An 18973-nucleotide genomic window follows, 5' to 3' on the forward strand; every position below is an offset into this window, starting at 1 on the left:
AGAGTGCAGCTTGGTGGGCACCTGGTGGACAGCCAAGGTTAACCCATGAAAGGCATAAAAATATGCACCTGAAATCACAGTACCATGTTTAGTTTATAAATAATGAATTTGGTGGCAAATTTCTAGGTAAATTGAACTTCCAAGTGCAGTTCTTAAAGACGTAATATGCTGACCAAATGGCTCACTGTTACTGTGAGTTGGTACACATTTTTCCTCTGAACCCAAACCTATTCAACATACTAACCCAGAAAAATTGTTTGTTTTAAATGGCACATTATGAACTGAGTCACTCACAGAAGAATCCAGCAAGCACTGTCACTATAAAGGAGAGAATAGAACATGTAGCTGGAAGCAGGAGACTTTCTCTTTTGGCAGCAAAAAGCTGTTAGGTGAGCTCAATTACTCACAGAACTGCTACTTCAAGGATACCTCAAGCTCCTTCAGTTTTTAAAACTGCTATACATAACCATAAATGTTCATTGAAAAACAGTATTATTAGTGTCAAGTTTCTGTTAGAAACCTCATCCAGAAGTCCAATTAGAGAACAATTAGTTTTTAGAGTAGCTCCCTCTGGGAATATTCTTCAATCACCTTTTCCCAAACTGTTTAGTATTGAATGTAACAATGATCAATACTAGTGCTGAAAACTAAATATAAAACATTAAATGTGGATTTTTTTTAAATTATATACCTTCCATGCTAATTGATAAACTCACCATTTAAGAGCTTCCTTTTATAGTTCTAGGCACTGAGAGAAATTATGAATGTTATCTTGCACACAGGACATGAATACCATAACATCTCCCTCAGTGAAGCATGGCTATGTAGTTACTAAAGATCAAAACCTAAACTGAAATTATACAACTGTTATTGTGACAAATGACAGTGGCTTCAATGAAAATGAAGCAAAACCTTCATCTTGTGCTAAAATCCACTTAAGAGGACATCAGGGAGTGTTTTTGGCCATTGCAAACTGAATCCATACTTAGATACTTGACCATCTCCTACTACGTTTGGACCAGAAATCAGTTCCCAATCCTATCATCAGAAACATGAGCCTGATCAGATTGTCTAGAAACCTCTTCACTGAGGAAAGTTCCTGGTCTTTTCCTTATACAGAGGACTTTTTCTTCTAAACTGAAGGCTTGACTATCCCATGACAAAAGCTCTTTCACACTGTTAGCCTTCAAAATCCCTGAAGTAGGGTACTGCCTGACCAAAGTTTACACTTGACAAGTATGATTAACAAAACGGTAACTCATACACTCTATCTTATTTTTAAAAACAGAGAGCTATCTGGAATAGCTTCATAGAACTGTTTTGACTTCTTCACATTAGAAAATGATTCCTTCTCACAGTGCACCTAAGCAAATGAAAAGATGTCTCAAAGACACAAGACAAATACTGTATTCTTCAACACAGTTTGTGTTCATTTATCTTTATGAAGGAAAATAACACCAGAAACAGTTACCTCTACATCTGCAAGACATAATATGTCCTTAAAAAGGAATAAGGTTATATAACTATTTGTTGAGAAATTATTATCAACTGTAGGAAAAAAAGGGGGAAAAAATATGAAGATTACAATATGCAGGAAAGAAGTCACTATCTGTAACTTCCATGCACTAGCCCCTTTGATCTACTGGAAAACAGAAACACAATTTTGAAGCAGTTTTTATTATTCTCTAACCAATAGGAGCAGTGAGCTCTGAAGAATTCACTAATTTCATCTGTTAATTCCCAGGAAAAAACATGACATTCTTAGAATATATGAAGAGATGGAACCAGAAGCATTTCTTCCTTCATACATTATTGTTTGATTTATAATTTGTGGCTGGAAAGCAAAAAGGATGGCTGCCATCTTCCATCCTGGTTCATGCAGAATGCTGTAACAGAGGTTAATGCTTCCTCCCCCCAAATAAGAGTGTATTTAATTGAAGTGCTCTGGAAAAGAATGGGGCAAGCAATAGAGTCTTCAGCACTGAATACATATTGGGAGATTCACAGAAGGAGCAGGGAACTTCTTTTGCAGTAGGTAATAAACACTACTGTAACCACACCATCTCTCTTAGTAGAGAGAAATGAGATTCTCCTAAAGAACTCACAGGACTTAAAAGAAAAAGTCCACCACGCAGACACAATGCTTAGATTTGCTTTTTCAGAAATATACATCCATCTCCATTGGAAGACCTAACGGAGTGTTCCCAGCTTCCTTTCTAGTTTGTTTTCTAATAGGGCACAGCCTGAGGATCCAGTCTCACTTTACATAAGGAAGACAGGTGCACCCCATGTCTCTCAACAGCTTCAAACAGAATCACAAAACAGCTGAGGCTGGAAGGTACCTTCAGAGATCGTCTACTCCAATGCCCTTGTTTCAGAACAAGGTCACCTACAGCAGGCTGCTTATGACTGTTTTCAGTCAAGTTTTAAATGCCTCTAGGGATGGAGACTGCATAACCTCTCTGAGCAACACATTCTAGTGTTTGACCATGCTCACAGCAAAAAGTTTTGTTTGTTTGTTTTTTAAGTTTCAGTGGATTATTCTGTATATGAATTTGTGCCCATGACTTCTTGTCCTGTCACTGGGCATCTCTATCTCCACCCTCTTTACTCTCTCCTCATGAGGTATTTATTTGCCCCGTATCACTAAGATATCCCTGAGCCTTCTTTTCCTCAGGCTGAACAGACCCAGCTGTCTCTGGCTCTCCTTGTATGACAGACACTCCAGTTCCTTAACCACCTTTGAGGCCTTTTGATGAAGTTGCTCCACTAAGTCTGTGTCTCTCTTGTCATGAGGAGGCCAGGACTGGACACAGCGCTACAGATGTGCCTCACCAGTGTTGAACAGAGGAGAAGGATCACCTCCCTCAATCTGCTGACAGCAAACTGCCTTCTGCCATGTGGGAGGCTGTTGGCATTCTTTGCTGCAAGGGCACATTGCCAGCTTACGGTAAAGTTGGGGTCCCTCAGCAACCCCAGGTTTTTCTGTGGCCTAGCTGCTTTCCAGCTGCTTGGCCTCGGCATGCAGTTGCGCCTGGGACTACTCCTTCCCAGGTGCAGGACTTAGCATATCCCTCTGTCGAACTTAAGTCAGACTCCTGTCCATTTCTCCAGCTTGTTGAGGTCCCTCTGAAGGGCAGCACAACCATCTGGGATTTCAAATGCTCCTCCCAGTTCTGGTCCACAAACATGCTGAGGATGTGTCCCATCCCATCATCCAGGACATTAATGAAGATGTCAAACAATACTGGACAATAAAGTATCTACCCCTAGTGACTGGCTTCCACCATGAACGTCATGCCGCTGATTACAACTATTTTAGCCTTTCAGACCACTTCACAATCCACTTATCTAGCTTCTACTCCATCAGTTTGTCTATGTGGATGTTGTGGGAAACAAAGTTTAAAGTCTTACCAAAGTCTAGATAAGCAACATACACTGCTCTCTTCTTATCTACCAAACTAGTCATCTTGATGTAGAAGGCTATCACGTTGGTCAGGCATTACTTCCCTTTTACAAACCTGCACCGACTTCTCCCAGTCACCTCCTTGTCTTCAGAATGTTTGGAAATGGTTTCCAGAATCAGCTGCTTCATCACTTACCCAGGGATTGAGGTGATGCCAACTAGCAAATGTCCTGGATCCTCCTCCTTATCTTTCTCAAAGATAGGAGAGAGATTTGCTTTCTTCTAGTACTCAGAAACCTTCTCCAGCTGCCATGACTTTTCCAAGATTATGAGAATGGTCTTGCATTGACATCTGCTCTCCCAGCACTCACGAGCGCATCCAATTAGGCACACAGACTTTTTGTCTGTCCAGTTTATTTAAATATTCCCTAATGAGATACTTCTTCAATTCCCTCAATCAAGGCTTCCCTACTGGGCTCAGTGGCTTGGTATTCCCAAGGGCAAGTCTTAACAAATAAAGACTGGGAGTAGGTGCCTAGCACTTCAGCCTTTTCCATGTTTTTTGTCACCAAGGCTCCTGCCCTGTTCAGCAGTAAGCCCATGTGTGCCCTAAGTCTTCCTTTTGCTATCGATGCACTTTCAGGAGCCATTCTTGTTGCTGTTCACATCCTTCGCTAGAGTCAAATCTGTCTGGGCTTTGGCTCTCCTAACCACATTCCTACGTACTAAGATAATGTCTTTATATTCCTCCTGGGTCACCTGTCCATGCTTCCCCCTCTTCTATGCCTCCTTTGTATGTATGAGTTCAGTCAGAAGCTGCTTATCCATCCATGCAGGCTTCCTGCCACCTTCACTGGATTGCGTGGTCATTGGGATGAACATTCCTGAACCTGAGCTCCTCCACAGTAATATTGAGATGTCTCTGTCTGAAATAACTTCCTGTCTAGATTACAATTGACAGAAAAAAAATCTATTAGAATTTGACTATTGGTGTAGTACTAGTAGAAAGTAGTCTGCTTATTTACTAATGCAAGTCATGTACAATTTTACCCTGTTAAATGGAAATATTATACTTACGGCCTGATTAGGTAGATTGTCAGTCTTAAGTTCTCTGTGATTGGAATACTGAATATAAACAGGCTGACTGCGGAGGAGAGGTGTAACAGGAGTATAGTAGTTCACCATAGTAACAGCAGCTTCTTCAGAAGCCATTTCCAAAAAAGCCTGCAATAAATATATAACAGTTTTCAACACTGTTCTGTTTACAGGAACGAACAAAGCATCAAACCATCATTTATTCCCAATTCCACTCTCACTAGAAAAAAGACTACATGAAATTGTAGTGCTGATTTGCTCAGCATTAAAATGTGTTCATGTATGCAAGTTTGTGGGGGATATTTGATTTGATATTCTTAATAGATTTTTATGTATGAGAATGGTCTTGCAAGGACATGTGCTCTCTCAGCACTCATTAAAAAAGTGGTGGAATAAGTATGACATGCGGGAAGCTATCCTAATAAAAATTCACTGCTAATGAATTTATTAGATTCCTGAATCAAAGCACTATTGCTTAGGTTGCAGATACACATACTGAATGAAGCAGTAGGAACAGAACACATCTATCAGTTTGTTCACAATATTAACCCAGTCCAGTGCTCAATTTATGAATGAATGCCTTTTATTTTTAGGATTTTAGTGTTCATTCATCATGTCAATTACCCCTTCTCATCTAAAAGAATAATAAAAAAAAAACTTAAGCAATTTATTTCACATAAAATAATTAATATGCATGTTATTTATTTAATTAAGTAGGTTATTTCAACACAGCTAAATAGTGGCAACATAGTTCTTGATCATCTATGTATTCTTACATAAAGTGTTTAAATGTTTACCATTATTATCAGCAAGTTACTATGTAATTATTTAATCAAAAATATATTAAAAGCATTAAATACCAAGACATCCTTCCACATTTGAAAACAGGAAAATCTTGAGCCCTCAATGAAATATTTAGACATCACTGCAATCATTTCAGTCAAATGCAATACCAGAAGGGTTATATAACATGAATGACATCATCAGCCTTGCTCTTTTAATTAAGACATTGAAAACATACCTGACTTTTTCCTTTTAGCATCAAGAGATTGGTTACTTTGCCAAAAGGGAGACCTAATGAAATGACTTCCGCTTCAGTGACATCACTTGGAATTTGACGAAGATGAAGCACACGAGAAGGGGAGCATGGAGATCTGCTTCCTTTGAATTTCTTGTTGTCATTCCCATTAGCTAAAGTATTTAAGGAAAGGGATGGACAAGGAAACAAGACACGCTTATTATGCAGTATAAATGCCAAAACTTAAAAGAGAGAAATTGCTGTCTCAGTATTGACATTGACTGTTATCTGTAGCTCTCTGAATAGTAAGAAAGGACAGATCGTATATAACCAATGGACAGGTTAAAAAGGCCCCCTTCAGCTGTTCCAAATCTCCACTGTAAGGATAGTATTTTTGGGGGGAGGAGGAGCTGCTTATTTGTTTTGAAGTCTTACAGCCAGAGAGGCTGATAACTTCTTACCAAATATGCATGTAACATATTTATAAAAAGTTATTTACACAGAACAGGTGCAAGTCAGTAGTAACTGGGACTACTCTAACTACTGTAACACATTTGTTTTTATTCCCAACCCATCTTCCTGCATTATTAATTCCTTAACTAGATTCAGTTACTACCTCAAATGATTAAAAAAATAAAGCCTGCTGTCCCACATAATCTTAAGTTTGTCAGAGTTGCCTTTAAAAAGGATACACAGCAGAGAAGCATGAAATCTGTACAGATTCTAAAGTCTTCCACTTTGGCAAATGGCTTTTTATTTATTTATTTATTTTTCAACGTATGCTTATTTGGATCCTGTAACAGGCAAGCGACCAATGGTTACATTTCAAGGAACTGACTCAGAGACCTTGGGAGCACTTTTAAACAGAACACCACATCTGAAACAGGCACGTTGTTCTAGGAACTATCACAATGGAGTAATAACTGTTAAAGTAACAAAAATGAAAGTCATTAGCCAAACTACACACCCTAGTAATAGGTTCTCCTAGAGCAAGATACAAAGGTTTAAGAGACTTGATGAAAAAAACTTCCTAAAATGAGAGAGAAGACAGCACATCCAATGGAAACTGTCTAACTGTATACCACTTAAGGTATACCGCTTTTGTTAAGAAACAGCTCTTTTTAAAAAAATGAATAAATTATGTACTACAAACAGCTTCATTCCAGCAAGAGAGAGAACCTTAACATCTTGTGTTTCATTTGGTATTCCAGAGAATCCCTAAGGATTAGGAACAAATATCTGTATGAGGTTGGCAAGTAATTTCATATTTTCCTCTAAGTTTTGAAGACAATCTAAAGCTGAGAAGTATTTCACTCAAGTCTTACTCTGTACATAAGTCAGGGTAATTAATACCCTCCCTGTATAACAAAAGAGCTTGTTATGCATTGCTTTTTCCATCAAGAAATGCCATCCTGTGCTCTGTGTGCATTCTGGAAAATGTGAACAAGTGGCAAACTTGCAGGGGATGACATTTTAAGACAAAGGGAAAGGTACTTAACACTTATCAATACTAAGCCAGGACAGGATATATTTCTATTAAAGCCTAACAACCTGTCCCATCTTGTTAAATCTAGTTTTAAGGTTCAAAATGGACATGACTAAGTCCCTGTATTTTACTAAGCCAAGGACTGGTTGACTAAATAAAACAGCAAGTGAAACCTAGGAAGAATTTTGCCTTTAGTTTAAGGTGAGAGTCTTTTGCAGGAGTAATGCCATAAGGGCTCTGACTCATCACAGGTGACAAAATGGAACGAAGTGGCAAGCACAGCATTTTCTCTCAGCATCTTCACTGAGTGTTACAGGAGTTTTCAGGTCAGGCATTCAGCCAACAAGGCCAGTGCTTAACAGAACGGTTTCAACCCGTGCATGTACAGCGTGCATCTTTTACTTCACTATCTACCCATTAGCAACCATATATTGCCATATATTGCCTCTGGCTTCTGAATAGTGACCAACGCCTAACCTAAAAATCTCATGGGCTATTAAAATGCCTCCTTTTGGCAATGGAGTAATTATACTAAGTATTGTGGAGCTTCAGGTAAGTCACTAAATCAACAATAAAAGCTAGCACTCATTCCATCCCAGCTATAAAGACCTCAGCATTTTCAAACCATACTTCTTTCTCCACCTACTGCCTGATATGAATCTTGATGCACAACAATAATCATGCAGTTTTTTTGGCATCTAACCTTCAAAATGAATTCAATAATTCTTTAAAGCATGCCCAAGGCCATTACCTTTTCAGAATTTCACACTCGGGTGAAAACAGACAACAGATATACATTAGAGAAGTCTTAGAACAAAATGAAATTTGGGGCCCGGATTTACAAACAGGAGTTCATCAAAATCATGACTCATGACTGTATGAATACATTTTCCAACAGAAGAGCCTCAGATTGAGAAATGCAAAACATATTCTAGATATGTGACCCACTACATAGAAAAACTGCTGCAGGTGAGGCAGTGGTATCAGGGAAAGCTTCATCTCAACTATTTTTAATTTTAATTCATCTCAATTATTTTTAATTCAGATTATTTTTATCTTAAAATGAAGTAGAGAAGCATCAATGATAACTACAGTTTTTTTGGATTTATTAGAAGCCAAATACATCTACCTTATTTTAATGTCCAATATCATTTAGACAGCCTGGAAGTCACTATGAAGTACCAGTGGTTACAATGGTAATTAATAAAAGCCACATGACCTCAGTACTAATTCATATTCCTTGTCAGTTGGCAGCTTGTCACAAAAATACTATCTACACAAGCCTGAAATACATTTTGGCTATTAAATTACTGAATCATAAGCTTATGCTATTTCAAGACAAGCAGAAGCCTATGGAAGTCATACTAAAGATATAGTATACTTTATACCATACTTTACCAGCTTTGTAGCCCTTCTCTAGACATGCTCCAGGGCCTCGATGTCCTTCTTGTAGTGAGGGGCCCAAAGCTGAACACAGTGCTTGAGGTGCGGCCTCACCAGAGCAGAGTACAGGGGGACGATCACCTCCCAGGTCCTGCTGGCTGCACTATTCCTGACACAGGCCAGGATGCTGTTGGCCTTCTTGGCCACCTGGGCACACTGCCGGCTCATGTTCAGGTGAGCATCAATCAGCACCCCCAGATCCTTTTCCTCTGCACAGCTTTCCAGACACTCTGCCCCAAGCCTGTAGCGCTGCATGGGATTGTTGTGGCCAAAGTGCAGGACCCGGCACTTAGCTGTGTTGAACCTCATCCCATTGGCCTCTGCCCATCGACCCATCCCGTACAGGTCCCTCTGCAGGGCCTTCCCACCCTCCAGCACATCGACACTTCCCCCCAACTTACTGTTATCTGCGAACTTACTGAGTGTGCACTCCATTCCCTCATCCAAGTTATCAATAAAGATATTCAAGAGGATGGGACCCAACACCAACCCGTAGGGAACACCACTGGTGACTGGTCACCAGCTGGACTTCACTCCGTTCACCACCACTCTCTGGGCCCAGCTGTCCAGCCAGTTTTTAACCCAGCACACAGTATACCTGTGCAAACCATGGGCTGCCAGCTCCTCTAGGAGAATACTGTGGGAGACCATGTCAAAGGCCTTGCTGAAGTCTAGGTAGGCTATGTCAACAGCCTCTCCCTCATCCACCAGGCGGGTCACCCGGTCACAGAAGGAGATGAGGTTGGTCAGGCAGGACTTGCCTTTCATGAACCCATGTTGACTGGGCCTGATTCCCCCAGTGGTCCCACATACATTGCATGACTGCATTCAAGATGACCTGTTCCACCACCTTTCCTGGCACCGAGGTCAGGCTGACAGGCCTGTAGTTCCCTGGATCCTCCTTACAACCCTTCTTATAGATGGGCATCACATTAGCAAGTCTCCAGCCATACGGGACCTCTCCAGAGGACCATGACCACTGATGCATGACAGATCATAGAATCATAGAATATCCCGAGTTGGAAGGGACCCATAAGGATCATCAAGTCCAACTCCTGGCACCGCACAGCTCTGCCAAAAAGTTTAGACCATGTGACTAAGTGCACAGTCCAATCGCTTCTTAAATTCAGACAGGCTTGGTGCAGTGACTACTTCACTGGGGAGCCTGTTCCAGTGTGCGACCACCCTCTCAGTGAAGAACCTCTTCCTGATGTCCAGCCTAAACTTCCCCTGCCTCAGCTTCACACTGTTCCCGCGGGTCCCATCACTGGTGATAACGGAGAATAAGTCACCTGCCTCTCCACTCCCCCTCGCGAGGAAGTTGTAGACTGCGATGAGGTCTCCCCTCAGCCTCCTCTTCTCCAGGCTGAACAGGCCAAGTGACCTCAGCCACTCCTCATATGTCTTCCCCTCTAGGCCCTTCACCATCTTTGTTGCCCTCCTCTGGACGCTCTCCAACGGTTTAATGTCCTTTTTGTGCTGTGGTGCCCAGAACTGCACACAGTCCTCGAGGTGAGGCCGCACCAGCGCAGAGTAGAGCGGGACAATCACTTCCCTCAACCGACTAGTCATGGACCGACTAGCAATGCCGTGCTTGATGCACCCCAGGATACTGTTGGCCCTCCTGGCTGCCAGGGCACACTGCTGGCTCATATTCAACTTGCTGTCAACCACAACCCCCAGATCCCTCTCTGCGGGGCTGCTCTCCAGCGTCTCGTCGCCCAGTCTGTACGTGTAGCCAGGGTTTCCCCGTCCCAGGTGCAGGACCCAGCACTTGCTTTTGTTAAACTTCATGTGGTTGGTGATTGCCCAGATGTCACAAGTAAATTAATTTACTTTAAGTAAAGTTAACTTATACAGACATGGGACATGAATACTTCAAACCCACATAAACTGAAAATGTTTCTAAACTAAGCAGTCCCAGCTTTCTCTCACTTTCAGCTTTTTGCCTGATGTAAACTTCCAGGTAACCAAATATACTTACTGCATCTTTCTCAACACATGAAGCATAAGTTTATTTGGGTGGCAACACCACTTTAACATGATTGAAGAAGCCATGGCTGTGGCTTCACACTGAGCCATCATATCACTTAAATATAACTAGTTTCTTTATCCTGTACATGTCTACTTAATTTCCCACTATCTCTTCCCAAAAAACACTGCTGAAGAACAATTAGTGCAGATATGTGGTGAATCAGACCGAGGAACCACTTGATCAAAAAAAAAAAAAAAAGTATACTGCTTCCCTTGCAAAAAAAAATGCATACCTCTCAACCCATGGAGAGATCGCCTGGGGACATGAACTGGCAGAAAAACAACTGTGAAATAAATCATAGGACTGTCTGTGCTGCTGCTCAAGAAATCCTGGAAGTAGGGTAGAAAGCATGAACAAGAACACTCAAGGGAATCAGCTTAACTGTTTATCACAAATCCACACAACGTGCCCTATGTTCCACCAAACTGAGATTAGTGTATGATATTCATCTTCTGACTCTATAATCCAGACAGCCTTGAATACTGCAAAACAAATTTATTTCAAACGCACAACTACAGGAAAATTGTGCAGGCACTTGAGAATCTCTACAGGAGGCTACTTGTTGAACATGATTATAGAAAACCGGTATTTCTTGACCCATTTCAACAAGTCGGTTTTAGAGTTTCTCAATACTGTAGTTAAACAACACTGGGTAAACTTTAGTGCTTCTACTGATGGCAGTAGACTGGAGTCAGATTTCATATAGTTCAGGACCTGGTGCAGCTGCTAATGGTGACAATAAAGAAATAAAATTTAAAAAAAAATCACAGAGAATACATATATGTCGTTGAAGAAGAACTATGATAAAAATCTTTCTCTTATATATACCTGTAGCTGGAGTAGAATTATTCATGGTAAAAGTCCTTCTGCTGACTCCAGAGGAAAGAAGCTCGTCAGGTCCACACTGAAAAATAAAAGACAAAATTAACTGTAAAAGCTATTATTGAGAAAGAACTTGATAAAAAACTTAACATTGCCTGTAATTTATTCTTCCCAATAATGTTCCCTTTCTAATACACACTACCCACTATTGCTGTGAATTTATTTTTCACAAAAGGAGTTGGATTTGATGATCCTTATGGGTTCATTCCAACTAGGGATATTCTATGATCCTGTGATTTGGAATATTCTATGAAAAAGTGCCAACCACACAACTAGTTATTCTGTCTCAAGATGTTAGTTAACAAGTTCAGCTGTGTTACACTTATTATTTCTCTTATTACTTACCCTACTACAGTTTATGTTTTAAAAGATTAGCAATAACAAATGTTTATGAAAAGAAATGAGCTGGCAGCAGGCTCTCAGTCTGCATGCAACATGGCTTCCAAATACGAATAAACACGTAACTACATCGGTTAGCATTTGTTCTGACCTCAGAAAACTAACTTAAGACATTTTCAAATACAGCACTCTTTTTAAACCCAGTTGTCATCCAAAAGAACTTGATTGTGGATCATTTGTAGTTAAATATATATATATATATATATATATATATTGAAAATCAAAGTATGTGCTTTAGGAATACTGACAATTTGTGGCTCTAACCAACAACAGATTTGAGCACTACAGGTTCCTCATCCAAAAATGCCACATCCAACACACCAGACTTAACTAGCAACTAGGCGCTGATTTTACCCTGTATGATTGCTCTAGGATGCCAGTCAAGCATCAACTTCTTCATATGACAGTTCTTCAAAATGCCAACGAGGTATTTCTTAAGGCAGTTAAGGTTCCTGCAACATGTACCACACTTTTCTGTAACAGTATTTACATGAAAAAGTTGCGACTAAAGGGAGCGGTTCTAGAAGATGGAGTAAGCTGATCTGGACAGCTCATTACCACTTTGGTGGAAGGAGAGGCTCCCATTGCCCTTGCCCCAGTATTCCCTGCTGCTTATGCTGCACCAGCTCTGGTGCCTGAGAGATTCTCTACGAGATGGTTCAATCCCTTAACCTGCCAAAACTCTCTGCTGAATCGGGTTCATATGTTTATCAGCTGAAAGAAGGGTTGAAGAATGGCAGGATCTAATGCAAAGGAAGGAGCAGAGCTACGTGGAGAAGGGACAGGACTACGAAAGCATCCTTTTGGCAGCAGCAAGCCCTCACACTGGTTGGTATTGGCTGCAGAAGTACAGCTCGCTGAGGACTGGTTTATAGCCCATCTGTGCTTAAAGCAGTGGTTTGGTCCTTTTCCTCCTTGCAATTAACCACGTGCTCATACTGCTTCCCCACTGTGGGGAAGATCATTTGCAACAGAAGGCCGTTCTTCAGCATCTTCTCTCTCCCACCTCATCCCATCATCCCAAATACACAAACAACCTCACAGTATATTGAACTGTTTTTTCTTAAATCACAAATTGGCTTTCCACTCTTCCTAATTCACTACAACATTTTTGCATTTGTTTAGAAGTACTGACTCATGATAGGCAAGGTGGTTCCAATTTATTCTTTCATTACTAAGTAGGAATCGGAAACCTGTCGTTTGGAAAGCGTAATTTAATTTTGGACATTTCTTTAAAAGCAAGTAAAATGTGTAGTAGAGACTAACTAGCCCACTAAGGGGCATCTACAAGATGCAGCACTCAATGACATGATAATGAAACAAATTATTCTTCTCTATCTACGATGGCCAATTTCCCTGACTAAGTAAGGTATATTGTAAAGCTTTAAATTACTGCAGTAGATGCCTTCCTTGGAATTACTAAACTGTTCTGTGATTTTTACGTTTCTGATGGTGACGTATGCGTGTCAATGATTCTGAAATTCAAGTGTAAATAAGGCTGCACTTATAGCAAACAGGTACAGCAAGCATCTTAAAGTCAACAAATTTAGGCTTCTGAAGTCTACAAGTCAGATACTGTTGGAAACAGGACAGTAAGAGTGTTACCCTGAAATACTTCTTTAGAAGATGTACATTTTTCAAAACTATATCACGTGTTTATTCAGCATTACATCTGAAATCAATGAACCCTAAGAACAACATCTTAATATTGGAAAAGACTGTAGTATATAAACAGAAACACATTTTTTCTGCAACCCTCAACTGCAATATTTTTCCTGTAACTTTCTTACAATCACAAATTTTCCAGTACAGTTCCATTAATTACAGATGGAATAAGTTCAGACAAACTTATATTTCATCTGAAAGAAAACAGTTTTTCCTAGAAAATCATTAGCATCCTTCTGGACTATTATTTCTAAGTCAAAAAGTGGAAGAATATGATCATAGCTTTCTACTATGAAATAGCTAGAACAACAAAAAAAGGTAGCCCAATAAAATAATAACTCTTTCAAAAAGCACCTTTTTGCCTGCATATAAATTGCAGTTTTAATACTTTTTCTCCAAGATTCTACTTGGAAACAGAAGAATTTCTGTTCCAAAAAGGGTACATTTTGACACATGGCGTTTTCAAGTTATGCTAGTAACAAACTGTTGTTAACTTAAAATGAAGTTCAAAGGCGTATCTCATTAACTTTTACACAATCTGATTGACAAAAAAAGAGCTAGGGGTCGTGAAGAAGCATGAAAATTGCCATTATTTTCCACTTCCACAATAAGCTTTCTAAACACCTGCCATATTCCTTTATTCTTTCTTCCACAGACTATGTTTGCAACAGCAGAGATGGAAATTGGAAATTCTACTTCCAAACTGAAAATTTAATGTGAAGTACAAAGTACAATGCCACTGATGAAAAAAATAATAAAATAAAATAAAATAAAATAAACACATTTCAAAGAAAGTGGAGTTGAACTAACAGAAATTACAAGGTAATACCATTTGCATTAAACATAAATTAAAAAAAAGAAAAAAGTAAAAAACCAAGTGAACTTTATACAGAAAAAGCACCTCAATGTGAAGAAACAGAAGAAAATTACAGGCAGTGATCATAAAAATGCAAACCTTCCCTCGTCCAATGCAAAAGATCCCTCCCAAACACATTGGCTCAACAGGCTGATCATCAGTCACCCTTGAAGAATGTTGTTTTAGCACAGATAGCTGCTCTTCTGTAGGCTTGAATGCTCTGCTAGCAATACAGCCAGCTCTGCTGTCTCTGCTATCAATTATTGAAGCTCCCTGCTACACCAGTAACAAGATACAGTGTACTTTTTAAAAGTCATGGAATGGTAATTTAAAAAAGAAGAAAAAGGAAAAAGGAAGAAAAATGACTAAAGTATTAGGCTTGTTCATTTCATTATTGAAGAGATAAAGGCTTCTTTTCAGAACAACAAATTGAGTAATAAACAGTTATTAAAGCTGAGACAATGTATGCTGTTATACAATCTCAAGTATCTTTTCTAATCATGATTAGAACAATTACTAAAATATGAAGTTGCCATTACACAAAAATAGCTTTAATAAGCTGTTCCTAATGGCAGATGCTGCATTGAAATCGAAAATACAATACAGACCTACATATACTGCACTAAGTATTTAACAACAATTTCAAATTCAGCACTTTCAAGAACTGCAGAGAAAACAGTTTTGAAAACTGTCTAGTTACCCCATCTTAACTTCTACAAATCTGGGTAATGGAATAGTAGAATCATGGAACCCTTTTCACCATTTTTCTGCAAAACAGCTAGAAAAAAAAGTGATCAGTAATAAAACTGACTATACACACATGCACAAACCTTTGTATTGCTCTTTTAAAGAGGTATTTCTCATTTTAGTCTACTTTTTTTTTTTTTTTTTAAGATTGATGCATCAGTTGTAAAAGAGGAAATCCAAAGTAAGAACATTTTTAAAAACCATATAAATGCTTATTACATTGGTAATGATCACATTCCAGATACAGATTGCAAAGTTTGTCTCTAGCTTGTACATGTTTGTTGTTCACACCAGCAGCAGGAATATGGGAAAGGAGACAAACTTTACCAAGATACAGCATTCATCCTCCCTGCGAGGGAGGAAGGGAGAGGACAGAGAGGGGCAGGTAGCAAAAAGCTTAGGCAGCGCCTTTCCCCCTGCCTCTCTCACCATGCTAACCAGCACGCACGTGAAATACTCTTACTGCATGGTATGTGCCTCGACTTATTTACCTTCTCTGCCGCATTACCAACTCACATTAACATATATATGTACGTGGTTTTACTGCATAACACGGAAAATACAGGTATTACCACGCGAATCCATGCTGAAGAACTCTTTTGCACTCAAATCAGCTGTTTTCAACAAGACATAGCCAAAGCGTGCCACAACGAAGTGCTTTAAGTCTCAGTCCTATGACCACTGCAGCAGTCAGCAGCTCAGGGAGGGCTGCTGGGAGGGGAAGCACCAGGTGGGCCATCTCCTAACCCGCTGGGTGCAGGAGGCTGCGCAGCGCTGTCCAGACCCACAGCAGGGGGGAGTCGGCAGGTGGTGCAGCGTCCTGCATGTGTCTGCTCCTTTACAGCAACGAGACACTCGCTGAGGAAAAAAAAAACGCGATCAAACAGGAGCCCACTTCATCCTCTGGGTCTAGAAAATACAAGGGCTATTTCAGGCAGCAATGACTACTTCCAGCCTTTAAAGCTGACAACAGACCTTCCAGGAGACAAGCAGATAAAGGACCGCTACCGGTGTTTCACTAAGCATACCGTTACCCTTTAAGCACAACGACTTCAGCCAAAAGTGCTGACAACATCCCCGGGTGTAACAGACATCCTTCACGATGCGGCTGGAGCCAGCCTCACCAACAGACGTCGGCTGGCTGACAGCAGGTAGCACGCTGCTGGCTGAAATAATGGCAGCAGCGTGCTGGATGGGATTCAGGGCTTCAAATCTTGGCCAAATCCAGCCACTGCTGACATCAAACTGAACAGAGATGGCAGTGCCATCGTTTGTAATTAAGTTTCAGTTATTCTGACCCTAGTTAAAATACCTATCTGTTATGGATCATTTCTCTATCTTTAATTAATGTTACTAAAATATTAAAAAGCAAACATCATTCATTTAAGTATTTTTTTTTCAAGAGTATCAGCATCATACTCTTTTCGTTTGTTTGCTTTTATTCCTTTAAAAATTTTAAATTAAGATGTTATAATTTGAAAGATACCAGCACACTCCAAGGTAGATGAGACTGCTGTTGTAACTGCTGTTGTTGCCTCCACCCTTCCACGTGCCTTTAATTTTCCTCCTCCAACCAGGAAACTGGAGCTAGTGTGATTAACAGATTAGACTACACAGCACTGTCAAATTATTCATGCACTGTAAAGCACCTTGGGGATGCTGCTGTCAAATCAACCTCAAAGAAGTGCTGCTCAGACTGCCAGTACTACAACATGTCAGCTAAAAGTTTAAGAAACATACATCCAGATAGAGGCACAAAACTAATTTTATATTTTACACCATGGAACATCTTTAATCTTTAAAAGCATTTACACTCAATTTACTACTATAACTTGAAAAAAAAAAATCTGGAAACTTGCAACAGGCAGCAATCAAAATTTTACTCAAGTATTCAAAATTTTATTTTTTAAAACTAAGGTTTGGATAAACTTGTCGTGTTTGCAATGCTGCTCAATCTTCCACAGACTTGGGCTTTTCTGGAAAAGAAATCCCTGTCAAAGTATCACAATGACAAAGCATGAAATCTTGAAATTCTTAGAAAACACAGAAAACTCCCTTAGTAGGCATTCTAATATTGCATAAGTATCAAAACTAAAAAAATTATAAATGGCTTTTAAAAATCAAGTGTATATGTAGTGAGTATAAGTATTCCCTTTTCTATTTTTGGCTGTAAAAAAAATCAGTAAAACTAATAAACTTTGAGACTGTAACATCAGTTACTGCCTCAGCCCTGAATGCAATTAGAATCATCACAGAGTCACAGAATGGTTTGGGTTGGAAGGGATCTTAAAGCCCATCTAATTCCAACCCCCTGCCATGGGCAGGGACCCCTCCCACCAGACCGGGTTGCCCAAAGCCCCATCCAGCCTGGCCTTGAGCACCTCCAAGGATGGGGCAGCCACAACAATTGAAAAGCTCCTTTTAGTGACAGTGGGATGAACTTTACATCAGGTGAAGTAAGCAACCTGCAACAAAGCTTCAACTGCTGTCTGCTTCTATTATTATTTCTAACTTGTGTTTTGTGCTCTATGAGAAAGAAAAATAATTTCAAGTTGTAACAAAATATGGTGATTCCAGCCATCAGCATGAAACACTTCTTTGTTTCCCAAATCATTGCAAATACAGTTATGTCCTCTTAGAGCTAAAAAATTAAGATTTTTCTTCCATTTGTCATTCTGTTTCAGCGTGCCTGCCTACTTACAATATTTGGGTGAGGCTGCCAACATTGCATTTTAGAATCTGCTTGCCAGGTCTCCAAAAGTTAATTCTCAGAATAATTTTATTAATTTATTCCTACATGTATACAAATAATACCACTACTGAGCTGAAATCAAGTTTAATATGTAAAGACATGTATTCTGCAATGTCTTTTGAAATCTCCACACAAAACCAAACCAGTATACAGAGAAAGTGGCAGTACTGTGTCTGGGTTCTAAACTGTACTCACACCTGACAGCAAAATTACTAATAACAGCACTATGATTAGAAAAAATCCTAACTTGTCGAACTACTAATAAATCCCAGTGTATCTAGGTCAATTACTAGAGCTCCAGAAGTAAAAGCAATCAGTCTGTAAGCTTTGCACAGAAAGCACTAATTGTATTTTACACAAAGGAATTATAAGCAGTATATATTATTTAAATCATTACCAGACTCTGGACAAAGCAGAGAAACAGTTCATCCAGGTTTAACGCAAGAAAAGAGGCAACTAAGCACTGGGAAAGGAAAATGATTTTAAATGAATCATCCAATTTTGCTGTATGTCCATGGTCATATCTTATTAATACAAGACTCAACAACTGGATTTCATGCAGTTTAATCAACACTCTCACAAATGCACAAAGTCAGAGAAACCACAAGCTGTAGTGACAACCTGCTATCTTGAAATCATTTGAAACCAGGGACAGATCTTAAAAGTAGAAGGATGAAAATGAAGAATCCAACTGTTTTTAAACGTCCTCAGGTCATCCATAGTGGCAAGCATACTCAACAGCAATTTCTGCTTCCATAACTACCTGGCAAAGCAGGTCAAGATCATTCCATTTTAAATATTTGCCTTGCCATAGTTTAACTGCTCTAAAATATAAACCACACCTACTCTGTAGAAGTTCTGAATTGCAATATGGGCACAAGGTACAAGTCCATTACAAAACCAACTCCTTGTCTTTGGGATGCAACACCCTTTGAGGCATAAAACATTGCCAGACTTGGACTAAAAATCAATTAAGAAACCCCAAAACCTAAACAACAAGTATTTTGATTTTATATACGGGGGTGAAAAAAAAAGAAAAATTAACTTTGCCAATTAAAGCCCTGAAGTCATACTTTAAACATCTTTAGCTTTTTGCATACAGTCAGTTTCACCACAGCCATTCAATAGCCATGTTTATCCCTGACTATAGTAGCGGAAACCAGAAACCAAGGTACTTGCTTTTTAAATT

The 18973-nt window shown here is 39.6% G+C and overlaps 1 protein-coding gene across 3 annotated transcripts in view; it reads right to left on the reverse strand.

Annotated features, from left to right (window-relative positions):
• PTBP3 (polypyrimidine tract binding protein 3) overlaps positions 1–18973 on the reverse strand; it is a 59545-nt gene that overhangs the window by 20405 nt on the left and 20167 nt on the right. For all 3 annotated transcript variants that reach the window (XM_040540941.1, XM_040540940.1, XM_040540942.1), the window contains exons 2-4: positions 11312–11387; positions 5523–5692; positions 4484–4630 (exon numbers count right to left, since the gene is read on the reverse strand). In XM_040540941.1, coding sequence (XP_040396875.1) covers positions 4484–4630; positions 5523–5692; positions 11312–11336 — 342 coding nt within the window. In that variant the 5' untranslated portion in view covers positions 11337–11387. The remainder of the gene's footprint in view (positions 1–4483; positions 4631–5522; positions 5693–11311; positions 11388–18973) is intronic.

This window comes from Cygnus olor, chromosome Z, assembly GCF_009769625.2.
Source record: "Cygnus olor isolate bCygOlo1 chromosome Z, bCygOlo1.pri.v2, whole genome shotgun sequence".
Lineage (NCBI taxonomy): Eukaryota > Metazoa > Chordata > Aves > Anseriformes > Anatidae > Cygnus > Cygnus olor.